Source organism: Mycothermus thermophilus (genome assembly GCF_041956435.1).
Source record: "Mycothermus thermophilus strain CBS 625.91 unplaced genomic scaffold VTJ04scaffold_6, whole genome shotgun sequence".
Classification (NCBI taxonomy): domain Eukaryota; kingdom Fungi; phylum Ascomycota; class Sordariomycetes; order Sordariales; family Chaetomiaceae; genus Mycothermus; species Mycothermus thermophilus.
The window spans coordinates 2,872,486-2,899,719 of NW_027191432.1; the positions used below are offsets into that span (position 1 = coordinate 2,872,486).

A 27,234-nucleotide genomic window follows, 5' to 3' on the forward strand; every position below is an offset into this window, starting at 1 on the left:
GGGCCCTATAGGAGGATCTCGTATCCGACGACGATTGCGTTATGGAGTGTCGGGTCAGAGGGGAGGTCGAGAACCTCTTTCAGCTAGGAGGGGTTGGTGAGGGAGCTGTAGAAGAAGTACTATGTTGGTCTGAACTCGATATTTTGTGCTTGGTGTTTTGGTTGTGTTGTTGAGCTGACGCAGGCTGATGTCGGAGGGGTTGGTGCACCTGGGACATATATAGGATGAGGAGGACGTGGTGGTGGTGGTGGTGGTGGTGGTGGCGGTGTCGGACCTCCCCCTCCATCTGTAGACTGGGCAGAAAGGGGAGCCTCCATGAGCATCGTTGCAAAAGAGCTTCCCAGGGTGCTCATAATAGCTCACGGCAAGCAAATTCAAATTAGACCGCAACCATCTTGTTCCGTCACCTCCCACCCTGTTCATGCAGGAAGCTCAAGTATCCTAGGTATGTGCATCGATGGACTTTGTCATCAGTTTTTTGGAGAGTTTATTGACGCTGTTGGGTTGTCCAAGAGACGGCAGGGCAGGGCGACAGGGCTCTGTAACAGCCAGCGCTTGATGAGACGCCTGCCAGATTATGTGGCCAATAGGGTGATAGTGTTGGCGCTTAAATGGTTTTGTTGTGCCGGGGTGTTGAGCTGTGCCGCCCGGAAACCATGCTCCCCTTGCGGACCAGATTCCAAGCAAAGCCGGATGTGCCCCTCGACGCTCAGCTGCCCCGCGAGAAGCGCGGAAATCCGATGCCCTCGAGCCAGCGTGAAGCTGTATGGAACCTCGTAGCCATGCACTAGCTTGGTCTGTTGGTGACTGTTGGCGGTGATCAAGCAACGCCATGCTAGGGGTAACCGCCCTGCGTCTTGAGCGGTTGCCAGCGAATACACATACAAAAGGCAGTGGGCCAACCAAAATGACGATCTTTGGCCACATTATGCTGTTGATATTGTGACCCTAGGTAGACAGAGCATCAAGCTCGACCCGTCAGGATGCAGTCATATGTCTCTACCATGAATTATTACGATTTCTCAGAACGCCAGCGATCTTATCACAATGCCACAACTTCGAGGCCTATCAACGCGAGCCTGCTGCGAAACTCCTCTGACAACCAGAGCGATGACGGCATCAAGACGCCAATCCCATCGGACCGTACGGGACTTTCATGGTGGAGCATATTATGGCGCCTTTCTTCGGGCATGATGTTCAGCGCCCTTCTTTTGCTTGGCCTCTATTTCTACGGCATGAAGAGCAACCTGGATACATGGGACCGACGTTTGTTCAACAGTTTCACCCTTCTTTGCTCCGCCCTGGTAAGCTTGTCGTTCGGGTCGATGATGGGCATCTTGGGAGCCGCTCTCCGATGGCCACTTCTGGCCCGCACAGCTCACTCGCCCCATGAGGTTGACCTCATGCTCAACATGCATAACCCAACCGGTACACTCAGACTCCTCGGCCACCAGATTGGCTGTAACAAACTGTCTGTTACAACCATTGTTGCGTTGGCGTATCTCATCTTTAACATGACCGGCCGCCTCGGAGTTGCAGCATTTGGCTTGGTCTACAACCTCAATGAGAATGTTGAAGTTCAGTACCCAGTCATGGTCACAAACTTCAGTTACGAGAGCGACGAGCTTAGCCTTAGGAACCGGTCACTGCGGGTATTCAACTGCAGGACCGACACATGTTCCGGCGAGCTGGGAACGGCGGCAGGTATGTGCGCTTGAGAAGTGCGTCCTCGTGTCGGGGAATGGCGATTAACACAAGGCACGATGTCATAGGACTGTTGAATAGTTTCGAGCGTATCGGTCGTCTCACCGTGCCATACTCGCTGTCTTCGAGGGACTTGACGACCTGGAATGCCAAAAACCTCAGTGGCTACGGTGTGGATCGCATCGTCGATGGAAAAACGGTCACTTACACCTACCCCCTGCGGGAGTATCGGGGGGTCGAAGAATACCCGTCCTCCAGCAGGATCATGCACACCTCTGCTTCATGCATTACCCGGTATGTGGGCGAGGATGGCATCTATGAAGGGGACAAAATTGTGTACGAACGGCCAGCAAACAACACTGGTAAGTGACGACTGTGCAAAGAAGGCATCGGAACTCGGTTTGAGCACTTACACCCTTGCGTCAGGTTTTTGTTTTGACAGCAAAGCCCCTGTGTATGCGAAGCTGGTTGCCGCCCTTTCCTGTCCCAACATATTCAGAACACCCTACGGTTTTCTCTGGGCAAGGCATGATAATCATGTTCTGGACTGGCCACAATTTGATACCACATGCCAGACTAGTTGTAAGCGAATTTCCTTGGCAAACAAAAGTGTTAATAAACCGGCTAACCACTCCTGGTAGATATCATGATTTCTGCCAACGGTGACCATACGGGCAGTTTCATTGGGGGTCCTATGTTCGAGTGCAAAGCATGCATTACCCATGGCCAGGGCGAGCCAGGCCTTTCCAGCGACATTATCACGGGCTATCCGCCGGCAGCTGTTGCAAATTTTACTTATGCCCTCCTCCTGGCCGGGAACCAGGGAATTCCTAGGACCGCCAATGCCGAGGCCGGGAGGTTTAAGATGGCGGAGCACGACGACGAGGAATTCTTTGGCGAATGGTCATCGCTTGATCCCATCACCAACATCACGCCGGAATTCGAAGTAAGGGCGGCTGACATTGCTGCCCGCCACCCTGTTCTTGCTCTCATTGGCGCCCAAAACAGCCTGCCACGGATACCGCTTGAGGAGGGGGCGTCAGAGCAAGCTGTCATCATCACGACGCTGCAGGTGAAGTGGGACCGGGCGATAGGCGTTCTGAGCGCCGTGTTGGGCCTCCAGTTTCTGGCAATAGTGATTACAGCGATCGTCACGCGCCGCGTGCCGGTGCTTGACCACCAGAGCTACTTTGCTGTTGCCCGGCTGATGCGCACGGCGATGAACTCGATCGAGACCGGGCCAATCGCCCGACAGGCGCAACTTACTGAGAGCATCGGGTATAGAAGCAGTTCTATACGCTACGGTACGAGACAGGTCACTGGGGAGAATGCAGATATCTACCAGTTGGATGTCTGGAACGACGTCGAAAATGTCTTCCCCAAGAGGGCCAAGTATATCTGAGGGGAAGATGGGAGAGAATTGGTGTGGGAATTTGTATCTTATGTACCTAATTTATGTAAACAAGTAAATACCCCAAGAAATTACCCAACCGTTAATTGGGCTGTTGTGTCGGCGAATGTTGAAAGATGTTTGTAATGAGCTTGGAGGATGTGGTGTTGTTGACTTTGGAAAAGGGGGGAAAAGGGGTGAGCAGAAGGGTGGTTGAATCAGGGTTAGGGATTCGTATAACTAGTTACGGAGGAGCAGCAGGAGATCGGCGCCAAGAACCCCCGTCCGCACCCACCGACAGTGCAGAGGGAGTGGCCTCTGCGGCGCGTTGCGCCAAAAGAGGGCGAACCCAAAGCTGCGACCTCTGACAACCTCCAAGCCCAGAATCGAGACAACTCTCACAACACGCAGCAAGAGGTGGAATCTTGGCCTCATTTGTTTGCTTTTCAGTATCGTGCCCTGACAGCCGCACGATGCTCCAGCACCTCGCGAGAGCAATGCAAAGACCAACAGCTTGATGACAACGACAACGACGACGACTTCGGCCAGCAATTGAAGTCCCTTTTCGGCAAGGGAACGCTGCCCGGTGCCTCGAACCTCCGTTGCTTGGTCTCCAAAGTCAACCAAAGAGTCGAATAAACTCAAGCCTTGCTCATCGAGACCGTCGGGTCCCTTAGCGACCAACCATGCTGCCCGACAGCCAAGGCGGCGCCACCAGCAATATCCGCGTCTTCGTGCGCTGGCATGAGCAGGTCGTCTTCGCCGGAGGAGGTCAAGTGCACCATCACCTTCCGAAATGTCGCCCGTACCGGTCCAGAGAGCCCAAACCCGTCGTCGGCCTTGTCGACCCCCACCAGTCTGAGGCCTACTGTCTCCTCTCCAGGTGTCCTCTCGTCGCGCCGCTCACACCCTGCTCGTGGAGGGTCCGGCAGTCCCGTTGTCGCGTCGCCTGGCCTCACCCCACCTCCTGTCGCACGTGGACACCACCGATCGAGTTTGTCAGTTTCGGTCCCATCAGCTGCCTCGCGAGCAAGATCCGAGTCACTCTCGTGGTTACAGAGCCCAACAACACCAGGGCCGTCGACGGTGACAAGCAGTAGCGGGAGGAGCGTGCGCAATGGAAATGGTAGTGCGAACACGGTAGGGACAGGCAGCGGAGGGCCGGAAGGGCGCGGTCATGGCACGGGCATAAGAGATCCGTGTCGATCGTGTCGATCGGCTCGATCGGCGGTTTGGAGGACGCCGCACAGAGCGGAGGCATGTCATCTCCTAAGCCACCACGCCCAAGGGGACATGCTCGCGCGTCTAGTCTACAGATCCTACCGCGCAGTGGCTTATTCAATGGGCCGCGATCTGGTGAGTTTCGGATATGCGGTGATTTGGATTCTGGGGGACTATGATTGACAAACGATGTAGCTACGCACCCGAAGACACCTGCCGCCCAGCCGTCGCCGCTTTTCCACGCTTCGTATCCTCCCGAGCGCAGCATCAATGGCCGAAGAGCCGGCACATCAACAACCCCCGCCACTCCAAGAGGCGATTTCCGCAGATCTCCCATATCACCACATCCGCTAGCAGACTTCAAGTTCCCCATGTCGCCCGAAAAGCCACCGCCTGCGACATCAGGAGGAGCATCAACTGAGGAGGATCCCCTGAGCCCGACTGCCAGTGGACTCACGATTAGGACGAAGGACACCGTGCCGACTATCAACGAGCAAGGGGTAGCTCCACCGGCAAAAATACTTTCAACAATGAGCATCGCCGGAACCCCACGTAGCAGCGGCGAATTCTACTCTCTCAGCAACCATTCATCCGAGACGCTCGCTTGGAGTTTCTGGTGGCCAGACACGAGCCTCAACGCTAATGATCGTAGATGGAGAAGCCAATGGTGTTGAATTGGTGAGGACGTCGTCTGGCTTGGGTTTGATGGAATGCCTTGGGCGAAGACCAGCCAGACCACATGGACTTGGACTCGAGGCTCAGCAGAGTTCAAGGCGAGAAAGCAAGCAAGGGAAGGTAACTTTAACGCCGTCAAGGACAGACACCCCCAGGCATACCGTGACCCGAGTTTCGGGACCAGGCATACCCGCCCGCGCGCAGCCTTGTCGACCGCTTGTTGCTTGGAAGCGCCAATCCCGAGAGGCCATTCCGTTCGCCTCAAACTTGGTCCGCACTAGGTCTCTTTTATACCTTCGTGGCTCCAAGCAAACGATTCAAGCAGCTGACAAACCTTGGGAACTACAAGAAATCTCGTCCGTCGTGGACAAGTCAACCCGGTGCTGGGCGTTGAGGTCGGGCAGTCCCCGTACTCCGTCTCAACCAAGCCCATCGGTGAACCCCGGTTTAGGTTGGGCTAACCGCCTCCCCGATCACGGCACCCCGCACCTCCGCATTACGTTGCCTTGCCCGCCCGTTCGCCCAACTCTGTCGGCTTCCTGTAAATCTGATGATTCCTGTCCATGCCGGTGCATAGATACCTATGTACATACATACGTCCAGTTGGTCTGATGAAATAGGTTAGTTACCTAGGTACCAGGTCGGTAGTTTTCCATAGTTCTGGTCAGCTGCAAGGTATCCGGACATCTGCCTCACCTGGTCGCAACCCCACCCCTGGCTGAGCTGGGTCCGCTTCAGCCCTGCGCCGGCAGACTGTCCGGGTGCCACTCCCAGCCCATCGTCTCCCCAAGCGCAGACCAGCAAAGCCTGACCAGGCTCGGCCCCTCCGGGCTCTGACTCCTCCTCTTCTCTTTCTCAAACCAGGCGTGCCCAGCTCTATCCTGATTCTATTGTATCCATTCTCCGCGATCATTCCACGGACAATGGAATGCGTTTGCTGACACCTCCGAACTACCAGCGGATCCTGGAGTCTTCCTTCGACCGCTGCATCACTGTGTCGCCGTTCCCTCGTTTCTTCTGCCGCCCCCGGTCACCTTTTGATACAGACACCAGGGCGGACCGCCCGCCATGATTAAGTCTTCGTCGTCTCTGTGACCGAACGACGGACTGCCGGAACCAACTCCTCCATTGTCGATCTCTTTACTCTGTTAGAGAAGCACCTGCTTTCCTTGGTTTTGGATCCTTGGGTCTCCCGTTGGTCACTTTGGAGCAGGCAAGTTATACGCTTCATTCATTCTTGGCCTTCTCTGCGCTTCGGTCCTGTCATTTGGTGCCTTGTTTTTTCGTGGTCATCACTGGGAGCCAACCCCCCTTTCTTGTAGTATCGCAGTCAAAAAAGGAGGGATACTCGCGGCCTCTGCTTTCTTGTATGACACTCCTTTCGTTGTAGTCGGATGCGAACTCTCATGGTCAAGAGAGACACCCTATCCCCCTCACCTCAGTCCTCCATGTCTTCCATCCAGATTGGATGACCAAGTTCGTCGACGAGGAACACCAGAACCTCCTCCCCTGTCTGTTGACTTATCTGAAGCCTCAATATCTCAGTTACCGTGATACCACTACTAACATTCTATTCTCAGGCATCACGGAGATTTGCTGAGGTCATCCAGCTTTCTCTTATCCCTCGCACTCTCTACCTGCCACCCATCAACATGGCGTCCGCAAAGGCCCCTACCGCCGCCCCATTCTACGGTGCTGTCAACCCGGCTCTTTTGGGAGACTTTGGCGATGAAGACGATGAGCCTCTCGTCTCCAACACCTTCAATGTACCTGTCCGGCCTGCAAACACACAGCAACAGCAACAGCAACAGCAACAGGCACCTCCGACAACCCAACCCAGGCCCAACACGGCCATAAACCGGAGCCCACTTGAAGCCGTACAGGACGCGATTCGCAACTTCATCCTTCCTGAGTTGAACACCATCCGGAGGGAACAGGGCAGACTTCAGACCACACCACCACAAGCTCAATCTTCAACTCCTGGGTACAAGCTGAGGGTAAATCCGTCGCTTCTTGACCTCGGGTTTGAAGATGAAGACCCGGAGCCGCCACGGCCCGCTGCTCAAGGGATCAGGGCGACAACATCTACCACCACCGCAACGCCTCCCCCAACTCAACAGGGCACAACCAACAACACCCAACGCCAGGGTGGTGCATACAATGATCCCAGCAACGATTTGCTGAACATCTGGGACGATGACGCGACAGTCAACACGACACCAGTGACCGTTGCGAAGGTGACAACTCAAACAACAGCCGCAAGTACTAGCGCCGCTGCAGAACCTCTCTCCTCCAACAATCCCTATGCCGCCCTCATTGAACAGAAGCAAAAGGCCATGACGGTGGCCTTTCTGGCAACCCCCGAGGTTCCGATTGCCGAACTCGAAGGAAGCACTCCCGTCATCGACCCGGATGACCTTGCGTACGTGTTTCATCCCTGGTTTTTTGGTTGTCCTTCACTAACCCACCGTAGATTCGGCCAACGGTACAAGGTCGCACCGGAAGCATCTACGGTAGTCATCACGGGAGAGAGGAAAGTGACGGATCTTTTGACGGGCGAGCGTACCTGCATCATCTGCACAGACGTCAAGCCAGTGACCGACTTCCCGGCTGTAGCCGTCACCAGGGAATGCACCCACGAGGTCAACACATGTCTCGACTGCATGACCAGGTCCATCAAGTCGGATCTGGAGAGCCGGCTCTGGGACGACATCCGGTGTCCTGAATGCCGTTCTAAGCTCGATCCCAGTGATGTTCAACGGCTGGCCGACAATGAGACGAATGAACGGTGAGTCGGATTATTGCTCGTCTCAACCCTCCATCTGGAACAACGCTCTGACAACCAGCATAGGTATCAAACACTCGCCTTCCGCGCCGCCCTCTCCACGGCCCCCAACTTCATCTGGTGCACAGCAGGCTGCGGCTACGGACAGGTACACGAAGGCGGGGCCGAGCAACCCATTGTAACCTGCCTGCAGTGCAACCACCGGTCGTGCTTCTATCACAAGGAGCCGTGGCACCAGAGCATGACGTGCGAGGAGTACGACAGGTTCCTCCAAGACCCGGACAACTTCCGCAGCTGGGTCGACATGGAGAACGAGGAGGCGGAGCGGGCCCTGCGCGCGCAGCTCGAGGCCGACCGCGCATTGGCCCAGAGCCTGCTAGAGGAGGAGCAGCGGGCAGAGGCGGAGCGCGTGGCGGCCATCGAGCGCAAGGCCCGCGAAGAGAGGGAGAAGCGGGAGCGTGAGGCAAGGGAGAAGGAACAGAAGCGGCTCAAGGAGCTGGCGAAGCGCCGCAAGGCCGAGGAGGAGGCGAGCATGAAGACGGTCAATAAGACGACCAAGCCGTGTCCTGGGTGTAAGGCGCCGATTGAGAAGAATCAGGGCTGGTGAGTATCCTGGTTTTGTTTCTGTTGATATGGCCACTCAGATGCTAACTGGTTTGGCTGCAGCGCACATATGACGTGTAAGTTTCTTCTTCATTCTTTGCCCCTTGCACTACCCATCCCCGTCCGGAATACACCCATGCCCCGTTTAATGGTTGTGTGAAGCAATCCGCAGCGCGCGCCACCCTCTGCGTTTCCAGGTAATATCTCAGTGCAGAACCTAAACATAATTTTTGCCCGGAACTAGGTACCAAGTGCCGCTACGAGTTTTGCTGGGGATGCAATTGCACCTGGTACTCGGGACACAGCATCAGCTGTCGCGGGCGTTAGGTGAGCGGAAAGCCTTGTTGATCTCAGAGCAGAGGGGGAAGGGCTGGGCTTGTCTGTGCCCTTTTCCTCCCGGTCTTCCTCTGGGTGAGCAACATATGCTCTCTCTCTCTCTTTCTCTGTGTGGCTCTCCACGAGGTCACAAGTGCCGTTGCACAACCACGCACACAAACACACATACCTTACCTCGTCTCGCTCGCTCGTGCGCGCGCGCGGATTCCGGGATATTCTTGTCGCTGACCACCGGCGTTCTGGGCAAAATCTTTTTTGTCAACAGGCTCCAGATGCAAACACGAGTTCTGCTGGGACTGCCTGGCCGACCACAAGAAGATTCTGGCAATCGACAACACCGTGCACGCGCTCAGCTGCCCGTGGCATCCGTCGAACATCAAGGATTAAGTCAAGGAGTCAAGGGGCGTCTTGTTTATTGGGCTTGGCAGTGGTTTCGGGGAGGAGAGGCTTGGTCAGAATCATAAATTTGCTGAATACTTGCGGAGTAGATAAATATGGAGTATGAGGATGGGAGGGAGGCTGAGCAAGGAGATTGGGATTTTATACCCGGGTCATGAGAATACACAACGAGGATTTTGGCGCATGTTTGGGATATCTTCAGAGAGTTTATGTCATAAATGTCATATGTACAACACGCCTTCGACCAAGGTTTCTTCATTTTTTGCTCCCTGTCCGGTTGTTGCTCGGGGAAGGCAAAAGAAACAGTCACACCTCTTCCAACCCTAACCCTTCATCCACAGTGTCCAAGTCAAAATCTGTCTGACCCGCGAAAACTTTTGGCTCCAAACTTTTCCACAACAACCCGCACACTCTATCCTGTGCGCCGACGGCCACCACGCCGACCGCGTCTCCTGCAGCCATGCATTAGCCTACATAATTTCTAAGTCATCTCTGTTCCATTCTTCCTCTGTTGGACAGCAATGCGCCTCCTGCTCGTCCGCCACGCTGAAACTGTCGACAATGTCGCTGGTGTCTAGTACGCATCTTTTGCTCTCTCGATCGCTGCTCCTACCACCACGGGCCTGACTGCCTGCCTCGCTTCTTTCCGACTCCCTCTCCTTCTCGTGGCCGCGACACATCCTTCCTCTTCAGCAGGCTAACGCCACCACCAACCCAACAGCGCCGGATCCCGCGACTCGGGTCTCACCGCCCACGGCGCCCTACAAGCCCGCCGTCTCGCCGCCTTCCTGGCCTCTGGCAGCCTGGGTCCTGTGAGGCGCGTGTTTTCATCAGACTTGCGGAGGGCGGTCGAGACGGCGAGGGTTATTGTGGAAGACCTGGAGAAGAAGAGGAGGGATGCTGTCCAGGCGGGGATCCCTCCCGAACCGTTGGAGGGTGACAGAGAGGAAAAACGCAAGGATAGGCCTGAAAATCAGTTCGTTCCGGAGCTGATACAGGTTCAGGATCTGCGGGAACGCGACTTTGGCGCCGCCGAGGGCGAGAGCTTTCGCACAGCGAGGGCGCGCGGAGCCCTTGCTGCGGCGGGTGCCGAGTCCACTGAGCAGATGCGCCTGAGGGCAGAGCGGTTCGTGAGAAATCACCTTGCGCCGGCGCTTACTTCCTCTGATGATGCAGGAGGCGTCGTCGTCGTGGTCTCACACGGGATAATCCTCGGGTCGCTCCTGCGGGTGCTGTTTGCTCAGTTTGGAGATCCGGGCGAGACGCAGCGGTTGGAAGCATCCGGTCCAATTGCGTGGCACAATACCGGCTATGTTGAGTTGGCTGTTGAGCACCAAAGGACAAGCAGTCTGGGGAAGAAAGTCCCGACGGACGATGCCGATGATGGGAACGCGTCTGGTGATAGGACATTTTCATCAACGGCATCATCCATGGGCACCGGAAAGTCTCAGCGGCAACGGCCGGCTATCAGGTTATCTGTGGTGGCTGTCAATGTGCGGACGCATCTCGAGGGCTTGAAAAAGACCCGAGGTGGTATTGGGAGCGCGCTCTTTGACAAGCGGCAGAGGACTATGGAGTCGTTTTTTGGTCCGCCCGCGAAGAAGTCGAAAACCAAGGGTCCTGGGACAAACTGAGCTCCTCGTGCCTAAGGGGTCTCACATCTTGTCCCAGGTCCACTTCATGCACCCGTCTTTCTCTGATAAATAGACGGGTGTATGTTTACAGGCATGGTAAGTTGAATAATTTTTTTTCTCAATCCTTTCCTCTGCTTGCTTTTATGATGAAAGAAACAAAGTTCACAGACCTGTACTGAAGTACGATGTGGAAACACTTGTCCAACCGCTATCTGAGAAGCATTCCTGCTCTACCTGTTGTGTTACTTGTTCTCTGATGGTTGCAGAGGCTGACCAGAGTCCAGCAGGTGAACCATACATAGCCATTGGTACACTGAGAATATTCTATGTTGCTCAAGGACCAGGTGAATCGGGACAGGCTCTCACGGACCTGAAGTCTACTGCTAGCGCTATGGCAGACCTTTGATCGGGATTGATATTGGTACATAATTAAATGAGACCTGGCTCCTCGGCTGCTTACCTTTATATAGTCTCGCGGAATAATGTCGAGGTTCAAAATGCATTCGGTCCAATATTTGTTGAGCTTCTCTGAACTACCAAGTGTAGCGGGCTGCCTGTCTCCCTGCTCTCCGCGCCCCCGTACTGAACCCTCCCCTATTGCCTCCACCCCAATTCTCCGTCGCATGTGCAACTGTGGCTCGAGTTCTTGATCCTTCACTGTCAGTCGTCGTGCTCCCTCTCAATGCAGCATAATGGTAGATCAGTTCATAGGACACGAGCAGCACATGAAACATCATCGAGAACAAATTGATGACCTGGGTAAGCGCCATCACGAAGTCAACCTGGTGTGCGTAGGGGTCGCGCGGGAAGAGGCGGACAAATGAGCCAAAGAGCTGTAGTTTGAAGCGCGGCGGGAGCATGAGGTTAAATGAGAGGTCATCACCAGGGGCGTGGTGGGTATAGTAGATGCTTCGGGGATCCTGTTAGTCGTCCTGATGGAGAGCGGATGAAGATGAACACAAAATAACTCACCAAGCAAAGAGTAGCAAAATCCGTCGAGTCGACAAGTCCCAAAACAGATTTGGGTATACCGCCGCCACAAACACCACCGCCCTCAACCCCCGCAACACATTCCATGGGTTGGTGAGCGAGACAAACAAGTGCGAAAATGACAACATCAGTCTCCGCCCCGGCCACGTCGCGAGCACAAAGATCCGAAACACGTTCCATGGGTTGGTGATCCAGGCAAACAAGGTCGACAATTTCACTCTCCGACGCGGCCATGTCGCGACCGCAAACATCTTCAACCTCGTCCAACCGCCCGAGGCCAAAGCACACGTCGCCACGAACACCACCCCGCTCACAAACGCTACAGCGTCCGCCTGATACGACCTCACCAGCAGCCAGTTCAGCTGTTGCAGCACGGGTCCGATCCGGTAGCTCTGCCCGACCAGGCTGCGCCAGAAGTGCGGCAAGAACGGCAAGAACCGCGTCGTCACCAGCCCCAGGTACCGGTACTTGCCCTCCTTCTGGACCACCACCACCACCGGGTCCGGATTGTTCAGCATCACCGACGGGTCCAGGCGGAAACGGAGAAGCTCGGGGAAGTAGCTGGTCGCGGCCTTGATGAGAGCGCCGGGGATGAAGGTGTGGTAGAGCACGCCTAGGTCGAAGAGGTAGTGGGTGGTGAAGAAGGCGGTGGTTGTGAGGAGCAGGAGGAAGGTGATTAGGAGGAGGATGTTGAAGCTGGGTTGAGATTGGGAGGGTTGAGATGGTTGGTTAGTTTTTGGAGATAGAAGGCAGGGTGAGTTTTGCGGATGGGTTGCCTTTTGGTTTAGAGGGGAGGAAGGGGAGAGGTTGGCTCACTCTCTGCCTTGGGGGCCGATGTCATAGTAACTGCTGCCACCGCTACTGTGACTGCCGTCGCTGCGTCCTGAATAGGTAGTTCCATAGCTCGTTCCTGAATGGGTAGTTCCATAGCTCGCTCCCGAATGTTGAACCAAAGTATCATCGTCGCTGTCGAAGTCGTCGGGAGCTAGAGCCAGAGCCGTTGCTGGAGCGCCCCTTCTATATGCTTGCCCCCTGCTGGCCATGTTGGGTGTGATGTTGGATGAGGAGTCGGTCTGGCGTTGAGGGGGATGAGATCAATGGAGACTCGAATCTTCAGGTCATTATGAACGTGGAGAGTCGAGGTTCATGGTTCATGGTTGGCAAGCTCGGAGCGAGTTTAAAGGCCTCCATTGTCTGGCAACATGGTGGTGGTGTAGTTGTTGGCTGACTGGCATGACAAAGAGACTTGAGTTCCCCAACATCATGTCTACCTTCGCAGTAACAATGGGTGATGCCTTGTTAGGATGCAAGCTCCGAAAACGTTGGAGGTCGAACAAAGGATGATTGATGCCTTTCATAGTCACCGTGGTAACCCTTTTCAGGGGAAGCAAACATTGGAAAAGGTCGAGTTTAAGTTTACATGAAGCAGAAATGGATCATGAAACATAGAGGCTGTAACTAAGTAATGTGGCGATGATTGGGCTCGTGACATTCCATCACAGATCATCTTGAGGTTCAAGTTTCAAGGTTTGCTCAAAATGTCTCTGTTGTGATGGAGGGGTAGTTGCTCCTTGCGCCTTGAGCTGTCAGGGGTCGGTTTGCGTGATGTCTTCGAGCTTCGCCACTCACCGCACCTTCAACCCTCATTCACAACTCTCCCCAACAACACTTTCCCATTACCTCATCATGGCTCGTTCCGATGAGGCCGCGACATTTTACTACGCAGTTTACAGCGCCGTCCAAGAGATCCCACCCGGCCGCGTCACTACCTACGGCCACATCGCAAAGCTGATCGGCACGCGTAAGCATTTGGCTATCTTTCTTACACCAAAACTCATCCCCATCACAGATGATCATCATCTTCACCCTCATCCATCATCAAACCAAACCACCACAACACGCCATTTCCTTCCCCGTTCTTACCCCCCTTTTTCACTATGCAAAACACACAAATAAATAATTAACACAACCCCCCAATTCACCAGCCCAACGCCCCCGGCAAGTAGGTGTCTGCCTGAAGCACCTCCCCACCGACACCACCAAGCGCTTCCACCACCTCAACGTCCCCTGGCAGCGCGTCATCAACTCGCGCGGCGTTATTTCCCCGCGCTCGGCGCACCCTGCCGGTGCGCGAAACCAGGCCGCGGCGCTGCAGGCCGAGGGCGTACGCGTCACGACCGGCGCGCTGGGCGAGTTGATGGTGGATTTGGCCGAGTATGGTTGGTTCCCCGACGTGTTGCCTTCTGAGGAGGGGTTGGTGAGTTCGAGTGATGAGGAGGAGGAAGAGGGGGAGGAGGGGGGGAGTGATGGGGGGAGTGTGGAGGGATAAAATTGGAGTCTTAAAGCTGGAAGTGGATGATGGAGGTGGTGACGAGTTAGAGCAGGATGAATGGGACGGAGTTCTTCAAGAGGATGGAGAGACTGTGGCCAGAGTTCGCAGTCGAGATGAGAGGGTGCAACCCAGCCATCTTAATTCGAGGTGTATAGCACCAAAGGAATGCACTTCCCAAGGCACAGGCACTTCGACGACGCTGGGGTAAGACAGAAGAAGGCTCGAGTGTGTGATCATATGAAGGTATATACCCGGGGCTTAAACCAAAAAAAGCCAGGGCACTCATCGCGAGACGACATCTTAAGTCACCACTAGCACAGATCATAGAGTTGGAACCAAAATCTTGATCAAACCCTTTTTCTTTTGATCACCCCGAATCCAGGACCACATGACAGAAGCAGAGCTGTCTGTCCTCCGCCATGTCGGAACATCAGGACACTGCGGCATGCTATCTACTTTATCCGATCAACACTCCGTAGAAGTCAAACCAAACCAACCCACTGACCAGCGTATCCGAATAAGATCATTCATCCGTCCCGTCCGAAACATCCATCCGAGCCCCAAACACAAGACTGACAGCCGCCAAAACCAAGACAAAGTTGAACGCACACGCTGCTGCCCTCTGAAAAGCTGGCAGTTCATCCCATATCTCCAGTTTCCACCCAACCAACTGGCCAAAAACAAGAAATTATAGACAAAATGTAAAAAGCAAACGATATACTCACTCGTAAACCAAAATCGCTTTTTCCCTTCCAGCCAGCCGACCCAAGAATAGAAAATATGAAAAAAAAAATCGCGAAATAAAAGACCCCGAGGCATTAACGTCTACCAAAAGTTCCTCCCACCCATCCGTGTAATGAGCCAACCCAAACCAGTGCCGATAACACAAGACAGGTGAAGGAGGGTCAAGTTCCGTTGCCCGGACACCTTCCATGTTGTAAATCCTGTTTTGCTTCTTTTTGCCCTCGCTTGGTCTACCATCCCAGGTTATCATCCGTGGAGATTCTTCCTCTTGTCTATCCGAACCTCGTGGCCAGGAGGGAGAGCACAGAAAAAAGATGAGTGAGGGGAGAGAGAACAACATGACCATCGACGCATCGATGGTGTCGGGGTTTGGGGTCGGTCAATGGGTGCAGATGACCCGTCGTCAGTCGAGCCGAGCCTTGTCATCCCCGCCTGGGCTCGTCGTGCTGTGAATGCGCATCTGCGTCGAAGGGTACAGAGGTGACCGGCCTCCAGCGCATAACATTCCTGGACCGTGGTCTCGCCAGGTCGTGTGCTTGAAAAAAGCGTATGAAAACAAAGTCAAATGGGTATCACAAAAACGTTGTCGGTCGGCCAGTCGTATCAGGGGTGTCTGTGTGTGGTGTGGCCGAGTGTTGGTTTCGCAAGCGTGTGGTGAAGGGTGAAGAAAACGGGTAGGTGGTGTGCGAACGAGTATGTTCTGGTAGTCGTCCTTAATTCGGAGGCGACAAGGTATTGTTGTTATTTCCGCCACGCATCCAGCTAAACATGCCGCCTCCGGAGGGTGTGTCCACAGGAGTACGCAGTTGCTGCAACTGGACATCGCCCGGCTCGAGCATCTTGCTCTTCCGGAACTGCGCTGCCTGGGCGTTGGCCACGGCCTTCTCCTTCTCGTGGGCCATATCCATCTGAGCAGAGAGCAGATCTTGAAGATCTTGGACCTCGGTCAGACGATAAGGGATTTGGAAACGCAACAGCTCAGCAATGCACTTGGCGGTGCGCATGTGTTTGTCGAAGTTGATGACGGTCAGGCCCGTGTCGGTTGTCTTGGTGGCAGGGTTGCCGATGTCGACGAAGGTGAGGTCCGTGAGGAACATTCCGACGAAGGGAAGACACGGGGGGACGCGGTCATGCAGATGGGCGCGCAGAGCCTTGTAGTTAGAGCTGACGTGGACGATAGCTTCCAGGCTCTTGAGCATCTCTTTGCGCTTGACCGACACTTGGTCCCATGTAATCTTGAGCCGCTGGATGCTTGCGGCAGTCAGGGCGCACACGATGGCCGTGAGGGCGTCGTAGTTGTGCAGCAGCGAACACTGATTGGCGATCTTGATCCACGACTTGATGGCGACGGCGCGCTTCTTGGCCTCTTCGTGTTGCAGGATGGTCTCAACAACCATGTTGGTCAGCTTCGTGGAAAAGGTTGACATGGCCTTGACATTGGGCGTCTCGGTGCCCGTCTTGTCTTTGGTCCATTTGGCACCTAGGAGTTCATCGGGAGTGATGGAGCAGAAGATGGACATTTGCATCAAGGTCAGCTGACGGGCCACTTCGAGGGGATCGAAGTCAAGGATCGACGGAGCGTTGCCGCCATTCTTCCAGTTGCTCAGGGCATTGATCTGGCTCCGGGTGATGGATGGCGATGGGATAGGCGCGTCGGCAGGGGCGTAAGTGACGGAAGCGGCGGTCTTGGCCATGGACGAGACAAGACGAGGAACAAGGGTGACATCAGCGACGGACACCTTGTCGGCCAACTCTAGGAGGCGTTGGCCGGGTCCGGGAAGAACGGCAGCTAACTTGTTTTCGGCGAAGTCGCGAATCAGGGGAAGAGCCTCGTTGTCCGTTTCATGGCGCCAATGTGACTCGAGCCAACCCTTGAAAACGTTGTAGGTGCGGAGACGCACGGGAGTTGCGATGTGAGGAGCCTCGCCAACATAGTCAAAGCGGTGGATGAGCGCCTCGGTAAGTGATATTGGTGTGCAGAAGAGGCGGAATGTCAGATAGAAGGTAGACACAAACAAGGCGTCAGGTGTTGACCCATGAGCCGTGAGGCGCTCAACCAAGGCGGGAAGAGAACCGCCGGTGAGATGGCCTTCCTTGTTAAAGACGAGTTCGTGAGCGTAAGTCTTCTCGAGTATCTTGGACTCGATATCCTCCTCCTCGGTCGGCGCCTGGCCAGATGATAGGCTCGAGAGGGATGGTTGCGTTCTGGGAGCTTGGGCGTCAGGGGTAGTAGCGCGGGTCGATGTCTGGGACGCGAGACTGTCTTCGGAATCGCGGCTGAGGTATGTGCGCGAAGACCCGGCGCTTGTCGCCGTGAGAGTCTCGGACCGGAAGGAACTGAAGTCTTCTTGGCTGGCTGAGGGGTCCGCAGCATCATAGTGTTCGGGGGGCAACGATGTGGTTGAGATCTTGGGGAGTGGTGGCAGGTCTGGGCGGAGTGACGAAACCGACGAAACTGACGAGACGCCACTCGCGCAAGCCATATCAGGCGGAGACAGCGGGGCTTCCATAACGGGCGAGTCCGCGCGAGGAAGATCGGGCAGCGGCTTATCAACCGAGATTGATCGAGCACAGGGCTCGGCAGAGTCGGCAGCCGACGTCGCAGTCGAGGCGGCAGTTGGCGTCTCGGAAACGGTGGACTCGGCGATGCTGGCAAGCTCAGCGCGAGGATGATCGGGACGTTCCTCTGGGATGAGCAGCAAGTCGGACAAGCCGAAATCCTCTGCCATGATGCCCAGGCTCCCTGTTCCAAAGTCATACTCAAAGTCCCCGATGCGCTCAATCAAGAGGCGCGTCTTGGCGACGCTCTCGCCGGTGGCTTTGACGCAGCCCGTCGCCGCGCAAAGCAGCCGGCCATTGTCGTGAGGCACGATGGCGTCATCCTCCATGCCGGGCTCCGAGCTGTTGAGCACGTCGCGCGCGGCGCTGACGAGATCACGTATTTGCTGGTACATGGCGGCGCGGGCCTGCTCGACGGCCTCGACCCTAATAGGCGAGTGAGCGCAGACCACGTCGACGACGACAAGCAGGTCTCCGCCCGAGGTGGCTGACTGTCGAACGGCAACAGCAAGGCTCGGTCGTGAATGGGCGTGGAGCTGGAGACGACCAATGAAGGAGCCGAGGTGGGAAAGAAAGGCGTCGTGGCAAGTGTTAAGACGCTCCGACACGAGCTTATGAGGACGCGAGTATGACGATAGACCTGCCAGGCTGACGCGGTGGGAAATGGTAGATGAGAGGCGGTTCGTTTGCGCGAGGCTGTTCTGGGACAAACGGCGGGCTTCTGCGCCCTGCTGTGGGTAGCCGGAGGACAAACGGCCATTGTGTGGTTCCGGTGCCACAACCGCATTGTCCGGGGCGAACGATGCCGACCGGGCCGGCTGTCCATTCTCGGACAACTGCGTGTCTGCAGCAGGACTCCATTGTTGTTGGAGGACCATGGGCGTCGCGACATCGGCTGGCGGTGTCGGAGGGATTCCCTGTTCATCGGCTACTGTTGTGACGATGGTCAGGGTTGGCAACCTCGTACTCCTATCCTCTTCAAGCAAGTCCAGGAAATTAACCCCCTTGAGGATTATCCTGAAGGCCTTGAGGATCATTTCATCCACCATCTCGTTCACTTCATCTTCGTCAAGAACCCTCTGTGCCTCCTGTAATTGTTTCGAGGTTTTTACTAGTGATGTTAGCTCCGAGAGCAGCGACTTGCGGCTCCTTCGCAAGCGGTCATTCCTCTGCAGAAGCGACGATTCTTTGGTAAGGCAATCTGCGCGTTCCTGTGTGACATGTCAGAATTAGACTGCCCTCAAACCCAGGCTGACAAGTGGCCACGTACTAAGAGGTAGCGCACACCAGCGATGATGCCCTTCATGAACTCCTGGCTGCCAAAGATTTCGGTGTTATTGACACAAGTTGTGCGCATGAGGTCCCAGAAGTTCAGCAAGGCCTTGAGCAGACAGCTCATCTCCTCTGGGTTGTAGGCCGTGCAGTAATTCGTGGGCAACCATCCCCTCGAGCCGTCGGCCAGCTGTGTGCCGTCTGCCCAGCCGTTGGTGTGGATGGAGTGGACGAGCACGATGTCGCCGGCATTCAGGGGCAGCGTGACAGTGGCTTCGTTGGCGACATCTTCCGGAGAGAAAGGATAAAGGGCGCGGAGAAAGTTGTGAAAGATGGGGCTGGCGATGGAGGGAACGTGGGTTTGTTGGGGTTCATTGGGAGTGGCAGGCGGAGTTATCTGTGAGTCGGCGGCGTCTGTGGAAGCTGCTAAACTAGATGTTGACCGAGTCTTGTGTATGGTCAAGGGCGCCACCTGTAAGCTCGCCCGCATGCCGTTGTTGCTCAGCATGGCGATGGCTTCTGGAGACGCGGTGAGGACATAGGTCCGGCGGTGAGCAAAGCGCGAGAGCCCTCGGGTCAATGACCCCGCTGCAAGTCAGGGCCGCCCCTGGGGGTTTCGCGCTGTTGGGATCTGACAACGAACTGTGGAGGGCGACAAGAAACCAAGGGTCTGCGTGAGGTGGATTGAGCGAAGTCGTCCGAACCGTGGTCCGATCGTCGATGTCAAAGTGACGGGCAAGGCCACGGGATGGGTCGTCTAGACGATGTCGATGTCGAACTACACGAGATGGAACGTTAGATGCATGGTCCTCGTCAAATTCGGCGCAGGGAGAGCTCGGCCGCGGAGTGTTTGGTCTAACAGACGGGAGGGGCAGTGCGAGGGTCAAGAATGTAGGGATGGCGTGGGTGGCAGGCGTATGGGGTTGGGAGGAATGTCACAGACAGCGTGAAGGCCTATGACACAGGCAGACTGCATGCCAGGGAGGGCCTTGTCGACACAGGTTTCGGCGTCATGAAGCACCGCTGGAGCGATCAAACCCACCGACGAGAGGGACAAGAGGCGGCGCAGCAAAGCCAACAAGGTCACCGTACCTTTACAGCTCGCGGCTGCGTACACTGAGAGTGCGTCGAACAGATGGAATGCGGACGGAGAGGGGTCAACAGCGAGAGAGTATAGTATATGGAAACTGGTGATGTCGGACCGAAGGATGGCTCTCGTGACTCGGGTTGTCGTCGTGGCTCGGCAGGTAGTTGACTGGTGGTTGATGTCGTTCGCGTTCAGGACGCCATGACCCAGCACCTGGACAGGTGGGTAGTCCACAAGCAAAGACAAGGTGTTGACTGGAAATCCGGAAACCGTTGATGTATTCCTCGCAGTGCCGCCGACACAATGAGCAGGTCGGGTTGGGGGCGCTCCTCAGGCTAGGACCAAGTCTGGCAGGTCTCCGGCACTTGTTGCTGCAAGGACTCCTTACTAGTCCCCTATGTCGGCAGCTGTCGTCGAGTATTCTCTCCTGTGCTCGGACTCGGAGGTTGTGTCCAGCGATAACTACCCGGGCAGCGGGAATGTTGGTGTTTTGTTCAGGTTTCCCCCGGTGACTCTCTGAGAACCGGGAGGACCAAGAAAAAAGAGAAAAGGACCCCAGATGTTGAGATGTGGTTCTCATCCGTCCCTGGCCCTCCCGGGGTCCTCCAAGACCGGGAGTCGGGTTCTCCACCCCTCTATTTTTTCCCCTTGACGACATGGATCCTGGCGGGAGAGAAGCCGCGAGAGTTCGCTTGCCCGTTGGAAGCCGGCGGAGGGAGTGCGAGTGGACAGAGCCGACGGCCACCAGGAATGGCTGTGTGGGGCAACTGGAAGGAATCTGGAGCCAATGGCCAAGCTCCTCCTCACTTCCAGGGGGCACCCTTGAGCAGCTCGGATGGCCCCCCGGTCGGCCCCGGTGCGCCCTGGCAGCCCCGCAGGAGGACCAGGGTTGAGCCGTTAGATCAACCCCAGTGTGGGCACAAGTGGAGCGAATCGAACGATGGCAATGAGAAGACCATCCGTGTGGGCGGCGCGATTCACACGGCGGGCAGCCCGATGTTGTGTTCGCTTCCATCCAGATTGTGGACAACACCAGGAAACAGACATGGTGGACAGCTCTTCGCGTTGATCGAACAACACAACACGTGGTGGAAATGGAGAACGCGGATTCTATGGGAAAAGAAAGACCCAGAGCATGTCGAATCCTTGCCGAAGGAGATTTATGTCCAAAATCCCATCTCGGGCCAGCCAATTGCCATCACATGACAACAAATTCGTTGTTTTTGGACTGTAACAATGGATTCCCAAGTCCATTTGTTGCGTCGTTGGATGTCTACTCCGTAAGTAACTGCAGGCCTATCAGCCCTTCCGTTTCTTACAAAAAGTCAAAACTTGCGGGTAACCTATCAATTCCTGTTGATCGGCACACGTCTGTGTCCGTGTGCGCACCTGGCAAGTCTGTCTGGTGTCTTGTGTTGATGATTTCCCTTTTTCCGTCACCCTCAGTCACGTACTATAAACTAGCATCACCACACTACGGAACAATCACCAAATTCAGCTCTTCAGCTATGCATCGCACCATCACGAATCACGACGGCGACGTGCTGACAGCGAAAAGCTGCAGCTCTGCAAAGAGACACGACTCGAGCTGGAAGACAAGGTGCCATGCCGAGCCAGGGGTGCCCTGCATTGATATCACATCCGTCGCTTACCCCAAGGAGCCGTGACGGGTGAAGGTGATGACGACAAGAGCATGGGCTTTCGCAGCTTGGTTTTCCCACCAACCGACCTTGCTCCCGGCTCCAGCGCAATGCCCCAGGGCCAGAACGCAGGTGAACACAAAACACACAGCCTGGAAGGAAGGCAAACCGTCAGCGACAAGCAATGGCTGCCGTCTTGGCGGACAGCCACAGGGGAGCGAAGGTGGGGGACCTGAAGCTCGCGGCGAGTGTGTCGGCTGGCTGCACTTTTGGTCGCAGGCGGCTGTGCCATGCCAACAGACGTCTGCTTGAATCCTTCAGGGTCCTCCCAAACGTTACCCCACGCTGCTTTGCAGAGGCAGCTTTTTGTTGGAGGAACGGAGAATCCAAGATAACATGCCGAAAAAAGCCAGTCTTCACTTGTCCTCAGCAGCAAGTCAACCCCGAGTATCCTGAGATGCGCATTTTCACTTGCCGTCTTCAGCTTTTCCCCGTTTTCTTCCGGAGTTCATGAGGATCTGCAAAAAGCAGGGACAGGTTGCGTCGTTAGCTTGGGTGTCTGCCACCACAAACACCCCGCCTGCTCATGTTATGGCCAGCACCCGACATCCCGAACTAGCTGCCGTTGTCGGATGCCACTTGGGCGCTAAGGGAGTGGTGTAGTTGCAGAGTGCGCTAGGCCAGGTAGGCAAGTTACCCAGCAAGAGTATCTCGATCAATTGCTGCCGAGAGGAAAGTTGAACACACTGAGCTTTACAGAGCGGACAGTCGTTCAACACAATAAGCAGCCTGGCGCTCACCAGCATGCCATTCAAATCATGCAGGATGGTCATCTACCGACATCGCAAGCGGGCGGTTCAATGTCACATCGCAAAGGGGCCGATGCGAGCCAAAAAGGAATTTTCCCTTCTGGTCCATTTTCTCATATTATTTTCTGCTTCGGGCTTTCCGATACGACATCGAGATCCGTCCTTTCCACTGGCCGCCGATGCAACATGCAGAAGCTGTGTCATCGGACATGTTTGTCCGTGCCGAACACAGTGATCACTGTTGCCGCAGTTGCCTCTTCTCTCGTCGCCATCTTGAGTCATCTCGAGATGATTTCCCAAAGCCGAGGTTTGCTGGAAATGCACCAGAAGAAAAAGCATCAAGAATCCGCATGGTGCGACACCATCACAGTGCGAGTCTCCGGACGTCTCGGTCCCAACGGTCTGGTCCCCTCGTCGGGGGATGGGTTCCGGGGAAGGCTGCTGGTGACGCTAGAGGATTTGAGGATCGGAAAAGGGAAAAGTGTCATCAAATAGAGCCCTGCATCAGATGCAGGCCAGACACGCCAAGCAACCGACCATTGGGACCAAAGAAAACCCTCCGACGGGCCTCGTCCGGAGCCATCGCGATCGGCGGCTTGACGATGGCAACATTCATGATCAGTCATTGCTCTACGTGTATATACTCTCTACTGCTAAACATGATCGGAAAAAACCATTGTGTAGGTAGGTAAGTAGCTAAGGTGCAGTACACAGTATGTCGTAGTACCCGATCTCTGCATGTTTTGCCCACCCGGATTTCAGGGACACCTTCTCTTCAGCCGCGTGCCGCCACTCGCTGGTCTCCAGCAAAATGCACGTTGCGCCAGTTACACAACATGAGTCCCCAGTCACGGTCACGGGAGTTCGTGGGATTCGTGGGACAGGCTCCTTGACCGCGCCCAATGCCTTTTGGCATGCGTGTTAGTATTACTACTACGGAGTAGTTCTACAGTTCTAGCCGGACCTTGGACGCACAGGATTTTCATTACTACGTTGTACATGGCACAGCACACTCTGGGGTCCGGGTCTATTGGGTCTACTATAACTCGAGGTCAGGCCTTATGTCTTTTACAAGAAACAAAACAACGAATAGATATTTTAGAGTCCTGAGCGGCCAGTCTTTGTCCTCATCGTGGTTCTCCGCGCTCTTCTATCTGGGACGCGGTCAGACCTTGAACGACGCGATGCCGTTGCAACTGCCACCCATCCCACGGCTCAGCACGTTACACAAAAGGAACGGGAAGGACTTTGGCCAACCGCGGATTACTTACATCTTGGCCCATCTTCTCGATCAGCGGAACGATAATACCTTACGTACTGTGCAGAACGGGAGTGCCCGTCTCGTAGTACGACAGAGTATGGAACCAGCTCATATACGCAAGGGTGTGTAGTAGTCTGTAGATGTGTATTGGCCCTGGAATACAGGTAGGTGCATACGAGCAGAGTGTGTGCGCGGAACATCCAGCACCTAAGAAACTCGTACCCATCAATACGATCACCTACCCAATGTCGGATCGGCCTTGTCGCGCAGGTCGTGGTTGAACAACATCACACGGCATTCCGTCTTCCATGCCACAAGGACGACCTGCCTTGTGTCACACGGCATCGCGAAGGTCTCAAAGAGCACAACAGAAACCACCACCATCTCCTTCACATCTGCGGATCCTGCCTTGGTCTAACAGCTGGGTGGGTGCTGGCACGAATGCTACCCATAGGACGCTGCTCTTGGTGGCCCAATCAAGGTGTTCCGATGGTAATGATCAACAATTGTGCCATGCGCCGCAACCACCATCCAAAAACAACACAACGAGATCCACCAATACTAGATGCAACTATATACATAGTAAGCGGTGGGGTTTGGTAAATTCGAGATCTGGCCTGGTTGCGACCATTGGTCCGGTGAACGCTACCATCGATCGGTCCGGTGAGCGAAAACAGATCGATGTATGTCCATAGCTCCACCAGAGTATAGAGCTCATGAATACCTGGCTCGGAGGCAGCTATCGATCCAAAAACTCTCACTGACGAGGTCCCATCACTGACAGCCCCAATACTCTGTACTCTCCATGTGGTGTGACGAGCTGAGGATTCGGCGAGTGAGAAGCTCCTCGGAGTCTCGGCATTGGGATGCTAAACCATTGGCCTCACTAGAAACGCCGATCCCAACTTGGGCTCACAAATCAGCAATGGCCAAGTGATCTGCGGCGACGAAAACCCGGGTCACATCTTGCGGCCGCTTGCCGAATGTTAGCATTGACGATCCTCAGGGGCAGCACAGCACATGAGTGTGATTAGGACGCTGGTTGCTCAGCAATGTCAACAAATTGGCCTTCATGTTGCGGTGTTTGGAAAAAGAGATATGCTGACAGGGTCGAAAAACGCATTAACTATTAACGGAGAATGATCAACACTGTCATGTTGCCGATCCGTGACCAACCATGACAACATCCCAGGGGATATTGCAACAATTCCTCCGTACTTTACGCCTCACCCTCACAACTCCTTTCTTTCCCTTCACTCACTGAGGGGCATAGACAAACGCCAGTTGATCCACCTCATCACCATCCTGCCCGGCGAACCCCACAATGTGCCATCCCGTCGGCGCCTTGAATGTCGCGCAGTCAGACGTGCGCGTTCCCGCCGCGAGGGTCTTCCCGGCCGACGTCACCGCGCGGATGTAGAAGTTGCGCGTCTTACCCGACTTCTGTCCGCGGCACAGCTCCGCTTCGGTCCAGGATTCGGTCTCACCCAGCGCGAGCGTCACCTCAGTCCCTCCAGTCCCTCCATGCTTGAACACTTCGCCAGAGCGCAACGTCAGCCCGACCCCATCCAACCTCGACCCGCCGCGGAACCGCAACACGCCTACCCGCGGCTTGGATACCCTCTCCAGCGCCGGCGCGTCGCTGAACCACCTCGCCCCCTCGGCGCCGCCAAAGAAGTCGCTCTGCCGCAGCTTGCTGGACACCGCCCAGTCAAAATCCACTCTCACCGGGTTGTGGTCCGACAGGATGTTCCCGTCCGCCTGCAGGAACCGCAGGCTGTCGTAGGCAAACGTCTTGGCCTTCAACGTCAGCAGCGGAGAGGACCTGTAAAAGACCTTGTCCACCGTCTCGCACTTGGCGTCCGACGCGACGGGGTTCTTGCACGCATCCTCCTCGCCCGGCGCCGGCACCACCCCGTTCCGCTTCAGGTCGACCCACGGATCGGCCATCCCGCTCGCAAGCAGCGTGCGGATCCCCGTGTCCCCCGCCCGGCTGTACCGGCTGTTGAAGTCGCCGTACACCACCACCGCGTTGCCCGCGCTCCAGGCCGCGATGTAGTCGGCCACCTGCCGGATGTTGGACTGCCGCGCGGCGAGGTCGGCGTTGGTCACGCCCGCGTCGGCGTGTAGATTGTAAAAGTCGGCGTAGACAGCTGTGGAGCCCACCTCCGATGTGCTGTTGGCGGTGGAGATGGCCACGCGCATGAAGGTGAAGCCCTTCGGGGTCATGCAGTCGGCCGAGTCGGTGTTGGAGCACGTGTTCCATTTGATACGCCGGAAGTCGACGTAGGGGAACTTGGAGAGGGTGTTGAGCCCGGATCCGAACGGCACGCCGCCGGACGTGGGCGTGCGGTAGGGGTGCGTGTTCGTGGAGTACAGGTGGGCATGATAGTTGAAGTCCTGGTTTGAAATGGTCAGAATCACACAGTATGAGTTGGTGATGGCAAACCCATGGCTACCATGGTGGTGATTGTGGAATTGTAAGTGGTGGACAAAAGGGATGCAAGTGATGTGTGTTTCAACACCACGAGGCTGAGACGGACATTGCGACGGGTGATGTTTCGTGCTCAGGGACATCCCCGACGAGACCGAATCCTTCAGATGTAAAACCTACACCTCCCTCACTCCCTTGGATCAAACAGAAAAAGAAAACTTCTGCAGGTTTGCAAACTCACCTCTTGCACATGGATCACGTCGTATCCATACTCGTTGAACTTCTTTCCGATGGTCTGGGCGTTGGTGGCCTTGTCACCAGGTACATCGTTGCCGTTAATGATCCCAGGAAGCCCGGCTACGTTCATCGAGAGGACGTTGAAGCTTCCTGACGATGCAGCACTACCCCCAGTTGGGAGCAGCAGCGCCGCCGTGGCAGCTGCCTTGAGGGTGCCTGTCTTGCGCCGGAATGTGGAGGGCTTCATGGTGACGGTGTCGAGTTGGCTACTAACTCTTGATGGACTCTCGGCGATCTGGTGGAATGAAGGATGAGGCGTCAAACACCAGACTGTGCATCCTCAGAGTCAACTCCCACGCCATCATTGTCTACATATGTCCTCGGCTTACTACACATTGAATCCCCTTTTCCTCATCACAAGGTCGGAGTGTTGACCGTTGCGGGCATTGCCGAAATCCATCACCTTCCCTCTGTAGGCTTTTACAACGGCGTTCATCACCAAAGCGAACAGCGCAGCGTAGGTCCCCGCGCCGGCATGACGTACACAGCTGCTCACGCGTTCATGCGGCGCACCGTTGCCCGCCTGAACGGCCGGCCGTTTTGAGCCCATTAGGTTAACGGCCGACCCGGGGTCGGGGGGGCTTCCGGCGCGATGTCACCCAACCGGCCTGTGCGCCTGGCTCTTGTCAAGGGGGAGGCCTGTGTCTGTGGGATGCAATTTTTTGTCTCGTCGCTTCACCATTTGTGGTCATTTCCCACTTCCTTCTTTTTGTGCTTGCCAGGCAGGGCAGTTGAGCTTACAAGGAGTGGATGCTGGCAGTGATGGTGATCATCAGGGGGCAAAGTTTGGGCCGGACGGAGACACTAACACCACATTTCAATCCCAGGACAATGGATGGAGGTTCGGCAGTTCTAGGGACCTAAATGTTGAAGTTCCGAAGCATCGGGTTCCCAAGTGGATGTTGATCAGTGGAGGCGAGGAATGAATTGGTGAAACACTTGCCCATGGTGATGTTCGGGGATGTCACCGCTGCTGAATAAGCAGACAGATGAACAGCTTGAGTCAAGGAAATCAGCCCTGGAGGAATTCATGAGTCAATTGAGTAGATACTAGAGTAAGGT

The 27,234-nt window shown here is 55.5% G+C and overlaps 12 protein-coding genes across 12 annotated transcripts in view; 7 read left to right on the forward strand and 5 right to left on the reverse strand.

The window, feature by feature from the left end:
• Nucleotides 1-791, forward strand: part of VTJ04DRAFT_9456 (uncharacterized protein) — a gene marked incomplete at both ends in the record, with an annotated part of 2,237 nt that extends 1,446 nt beyond the window's left edge. Inside the window, 2 exons of the mRNA XM_069368005.1 lie at nucleotides 428-445; nucleotides 677-791. Of these exons, the coding sequence (XP_069216277.1) occupies nucleotides 428-445; nucleotides 677-791 (133 nt within the window). The remainder of the gene's footprint in view (nucleotides 1-427; nucleotides 446-676) is intronic.
• Nucleotides 792-983: 192 nt separating this feature from the next.
• Nucleotides 984-3,106, forward strand: VTJ04DRAFT_9457 (uncharacterized protein; the record flags this gene model as incomplete). The annotated part of the gene is made up of 4 exons (XM_069368006.1): nucleotides 984-1,704; nucleotides 1,773-2,066; nucleotides 2,131-2,286; nucleotides 2,346-3,106. 4 exons carry the CDS (start codon nucleotides 984-986, stop codon nucleotides 3,104-3,106), a joined length of 1,932 nt encoding a protein of 643 aa, XP_069216278.1.
• A 674-nt stretch (nucleotides 3,107-3,780) lies between these two features.
• On the forward strand, nucleotides 3,781-4,194 carry VTJ04DRAFT_9458 (uncharacterized protein; the record flags this gene model as incomplete). The annotated part of the gene is made up of 1 exon (XM_069368007.1): nucleotides 3,781-4,194. One exon carries the CDS (start codon nucleotides 3,781-3,783, stop codon nucleotides 4,192-4,194), a length of 414 nt encoding a protein of 137 aa, XP_069216279.1.
• Nucleotides 4,195-5,918: 1,724 nt separating this feature from the next.
• Nucleotides 5,919-9,101, forward strand: VTJ04DRAFT_9459 (uncharacterized protein; the record flags this gene model as incomplete). The annotated part of the gene is made up of 8 exons (XM_069368008.1): nucleotides 5,919-6,019; nucleotides 6,068-6,203; nucleotides 6,571-7,412; nucleotides 7,464-7,778; nucleotides 7,842-8,378; nucleotides 8,442-8,455; nucleotides 8,623-8,700; nucleotides 8,980-9,101. 8 exons carry the CDS (start codon nucleotides 5,919-5,921, stop codon nucleotides 9,099-9,101), a joined length of 2,145 nt encoding a protein of 714 aa, XP_069216280.1.
• Nucleotides 9,102-9,126: 25 nt separating this feature from the next.
• On the reverse strand, nucleotides 9,127-9,372 carry VTJ04DRAFT_9460 (uncharacterized protein; the record flags this gene model as incomplete). Its single annotated transcript, XM_069368010.1, has 1 exon — nucleotides 9,127-9,372. The coding sequence occupies one exon, from the start codon at nucleotides 9,370-9,372 to the stop codon at nucleotides 9,127-9,129; it is 246 nt and encodes an 81-aa protein (XP_069216281.1).
• A 262-nt stretch (nucleotides 9,373-9,634) lies between these two features.
• VTJ04DRAFT_9461 (uncharacterized protein) lies at nucleotides 9,635-10,747 on the forward strand (the record flags this gene model as incomplete). The annotated part of the gene is made up of 2 exons (XM_069368011.1): nucleotides 9,635-9,690; nucleotides 9,835-10,747. 2 exons carry the CDS (start codon nucleotides 9,635-9,637, stop codon nucleotides 10,745-10,747), a joined length of 969 nt encoding a protein of 322 aa, XP_069216282.1.
• A 533-nt stretch (nucleotides 10,748-11,280) lies between these two features.
• Nucleotides 11,281-12,780, reverse strand: VTJ04DRAFT_9462 (uncharacterized protein; the record flags this gene model as incomplete). Its single annotated transcript, XM_069368012.1, has 3 exons — nucleotides 11,281-11,656; nucleotides 12,056-12,433; nucleotides 12,554-12,780. 3 exons carry the CDS (start codon nucleotides 12,778-12,780, stop codon nucleotides 11,281-11,283), a joined length of 981 nt encoding a protein of 326 aa, XP_069216283.1.
• A 643-nt stretch (nucleotides 12,781-13,423) lies between these two features.
• Nucleotides 13,424-14,066, forward strand: VTJ04DRAFT_9463 (uncharacterized protein; the record flags this gene model as incomplete). Its single annotated transcript, XM_069368013.1, has 2 exons — nucleotides 13,424-13,538; nucleotides 13,723-14,066. 2 exons carry the CDS (start codon nucleotides 13,424-13,426, stop codon nucleotides 14,064-14,066), a joined length of 459 nt encoding a protein of 152 aa, XP_069216284.1.
• Nucleotides 14,067-14,790: 724 nt separating this feature from the next.
• Nucleotides 14,791-15,159, reverse strand: VTJ04DRAFT_9464 (uncharacterized protein; the record flags this gene model as incomplete). The annotated part of the gene is made up of 1 exon (XM_069368014.1): nucleotides 14,791-15,159. The coding sequence occupies one exon, from the start codon at nucleotides 15,157-15,159 to the stop codon at nucleotides 14,791-14,793; it is 369 nt and encodes a 122-aa protein (XP_069216285.1).
• Nucleotides 15,160-15,195: 36 nt separating this feature from the next.
• VTJ04DRAFT_9465 (uncharacterized protein) lies at nucleotides 15,196-15,491 on the forward strand (the record flags this gene model as incomplete). Its single annotated transcript, XM_069368015.1, has 2 exons — nucleotides 15,196-15,285; nucleotides 15,375-15,491. The coding sequence occupies 2 exons, from the start codon at nucleotides 15,196-15,198 to the stop codon at nucleotides 15,489-15,491; spliced, it is 207 nt and encodes a 68-aa protein (XP_069216286.1).
• A 35-nt stretch (nucleotides 15,492-15,526) lies between these two features.
• Nucleotides 15,527-19,152, reverse strand: VTJ04DRAFT_9466 (uncharacterized protein; the record flags this gene model as incomplete). The annotated part of the gene is made up of 2 exons (XM_069368016.1): nucleotides 15,527-18,583; nucleotides 18,643-19,152. The coding sequence occupies 2 exons, from the start codon at nucleotides 19,150-19,152 to the stop codon at nucleotides 15,527-15,529; spliced, it is 3,567 nt and encodes a 1,188-aa protein (XP_069216287.1).
• A 5,546-nt stretch (nucleotides 19,153-24,698) lies between these two features.
• Nucleotides 24,699-26,359, reverse strand: VTJ04DRAFT_9467 (uncharacterized protein; the record flags this gene model as incomplete). Its single annotated transcript, XM_069368017.1, has 2 exons — nucleotides 24,699-25,841; nucleotides 26,117-26,359. The coding sequence occupies 2 exons, from the start codon at nucleotides 26,357-26,359 to the stop codon at nucleotides 24,699-24,701; spliced, it is 1,386 nt and encodes a 461-aa protein (XP_069216288.1).
• Nucleotides 26,360-27,234: the final 875 nt, after the last annotated feature.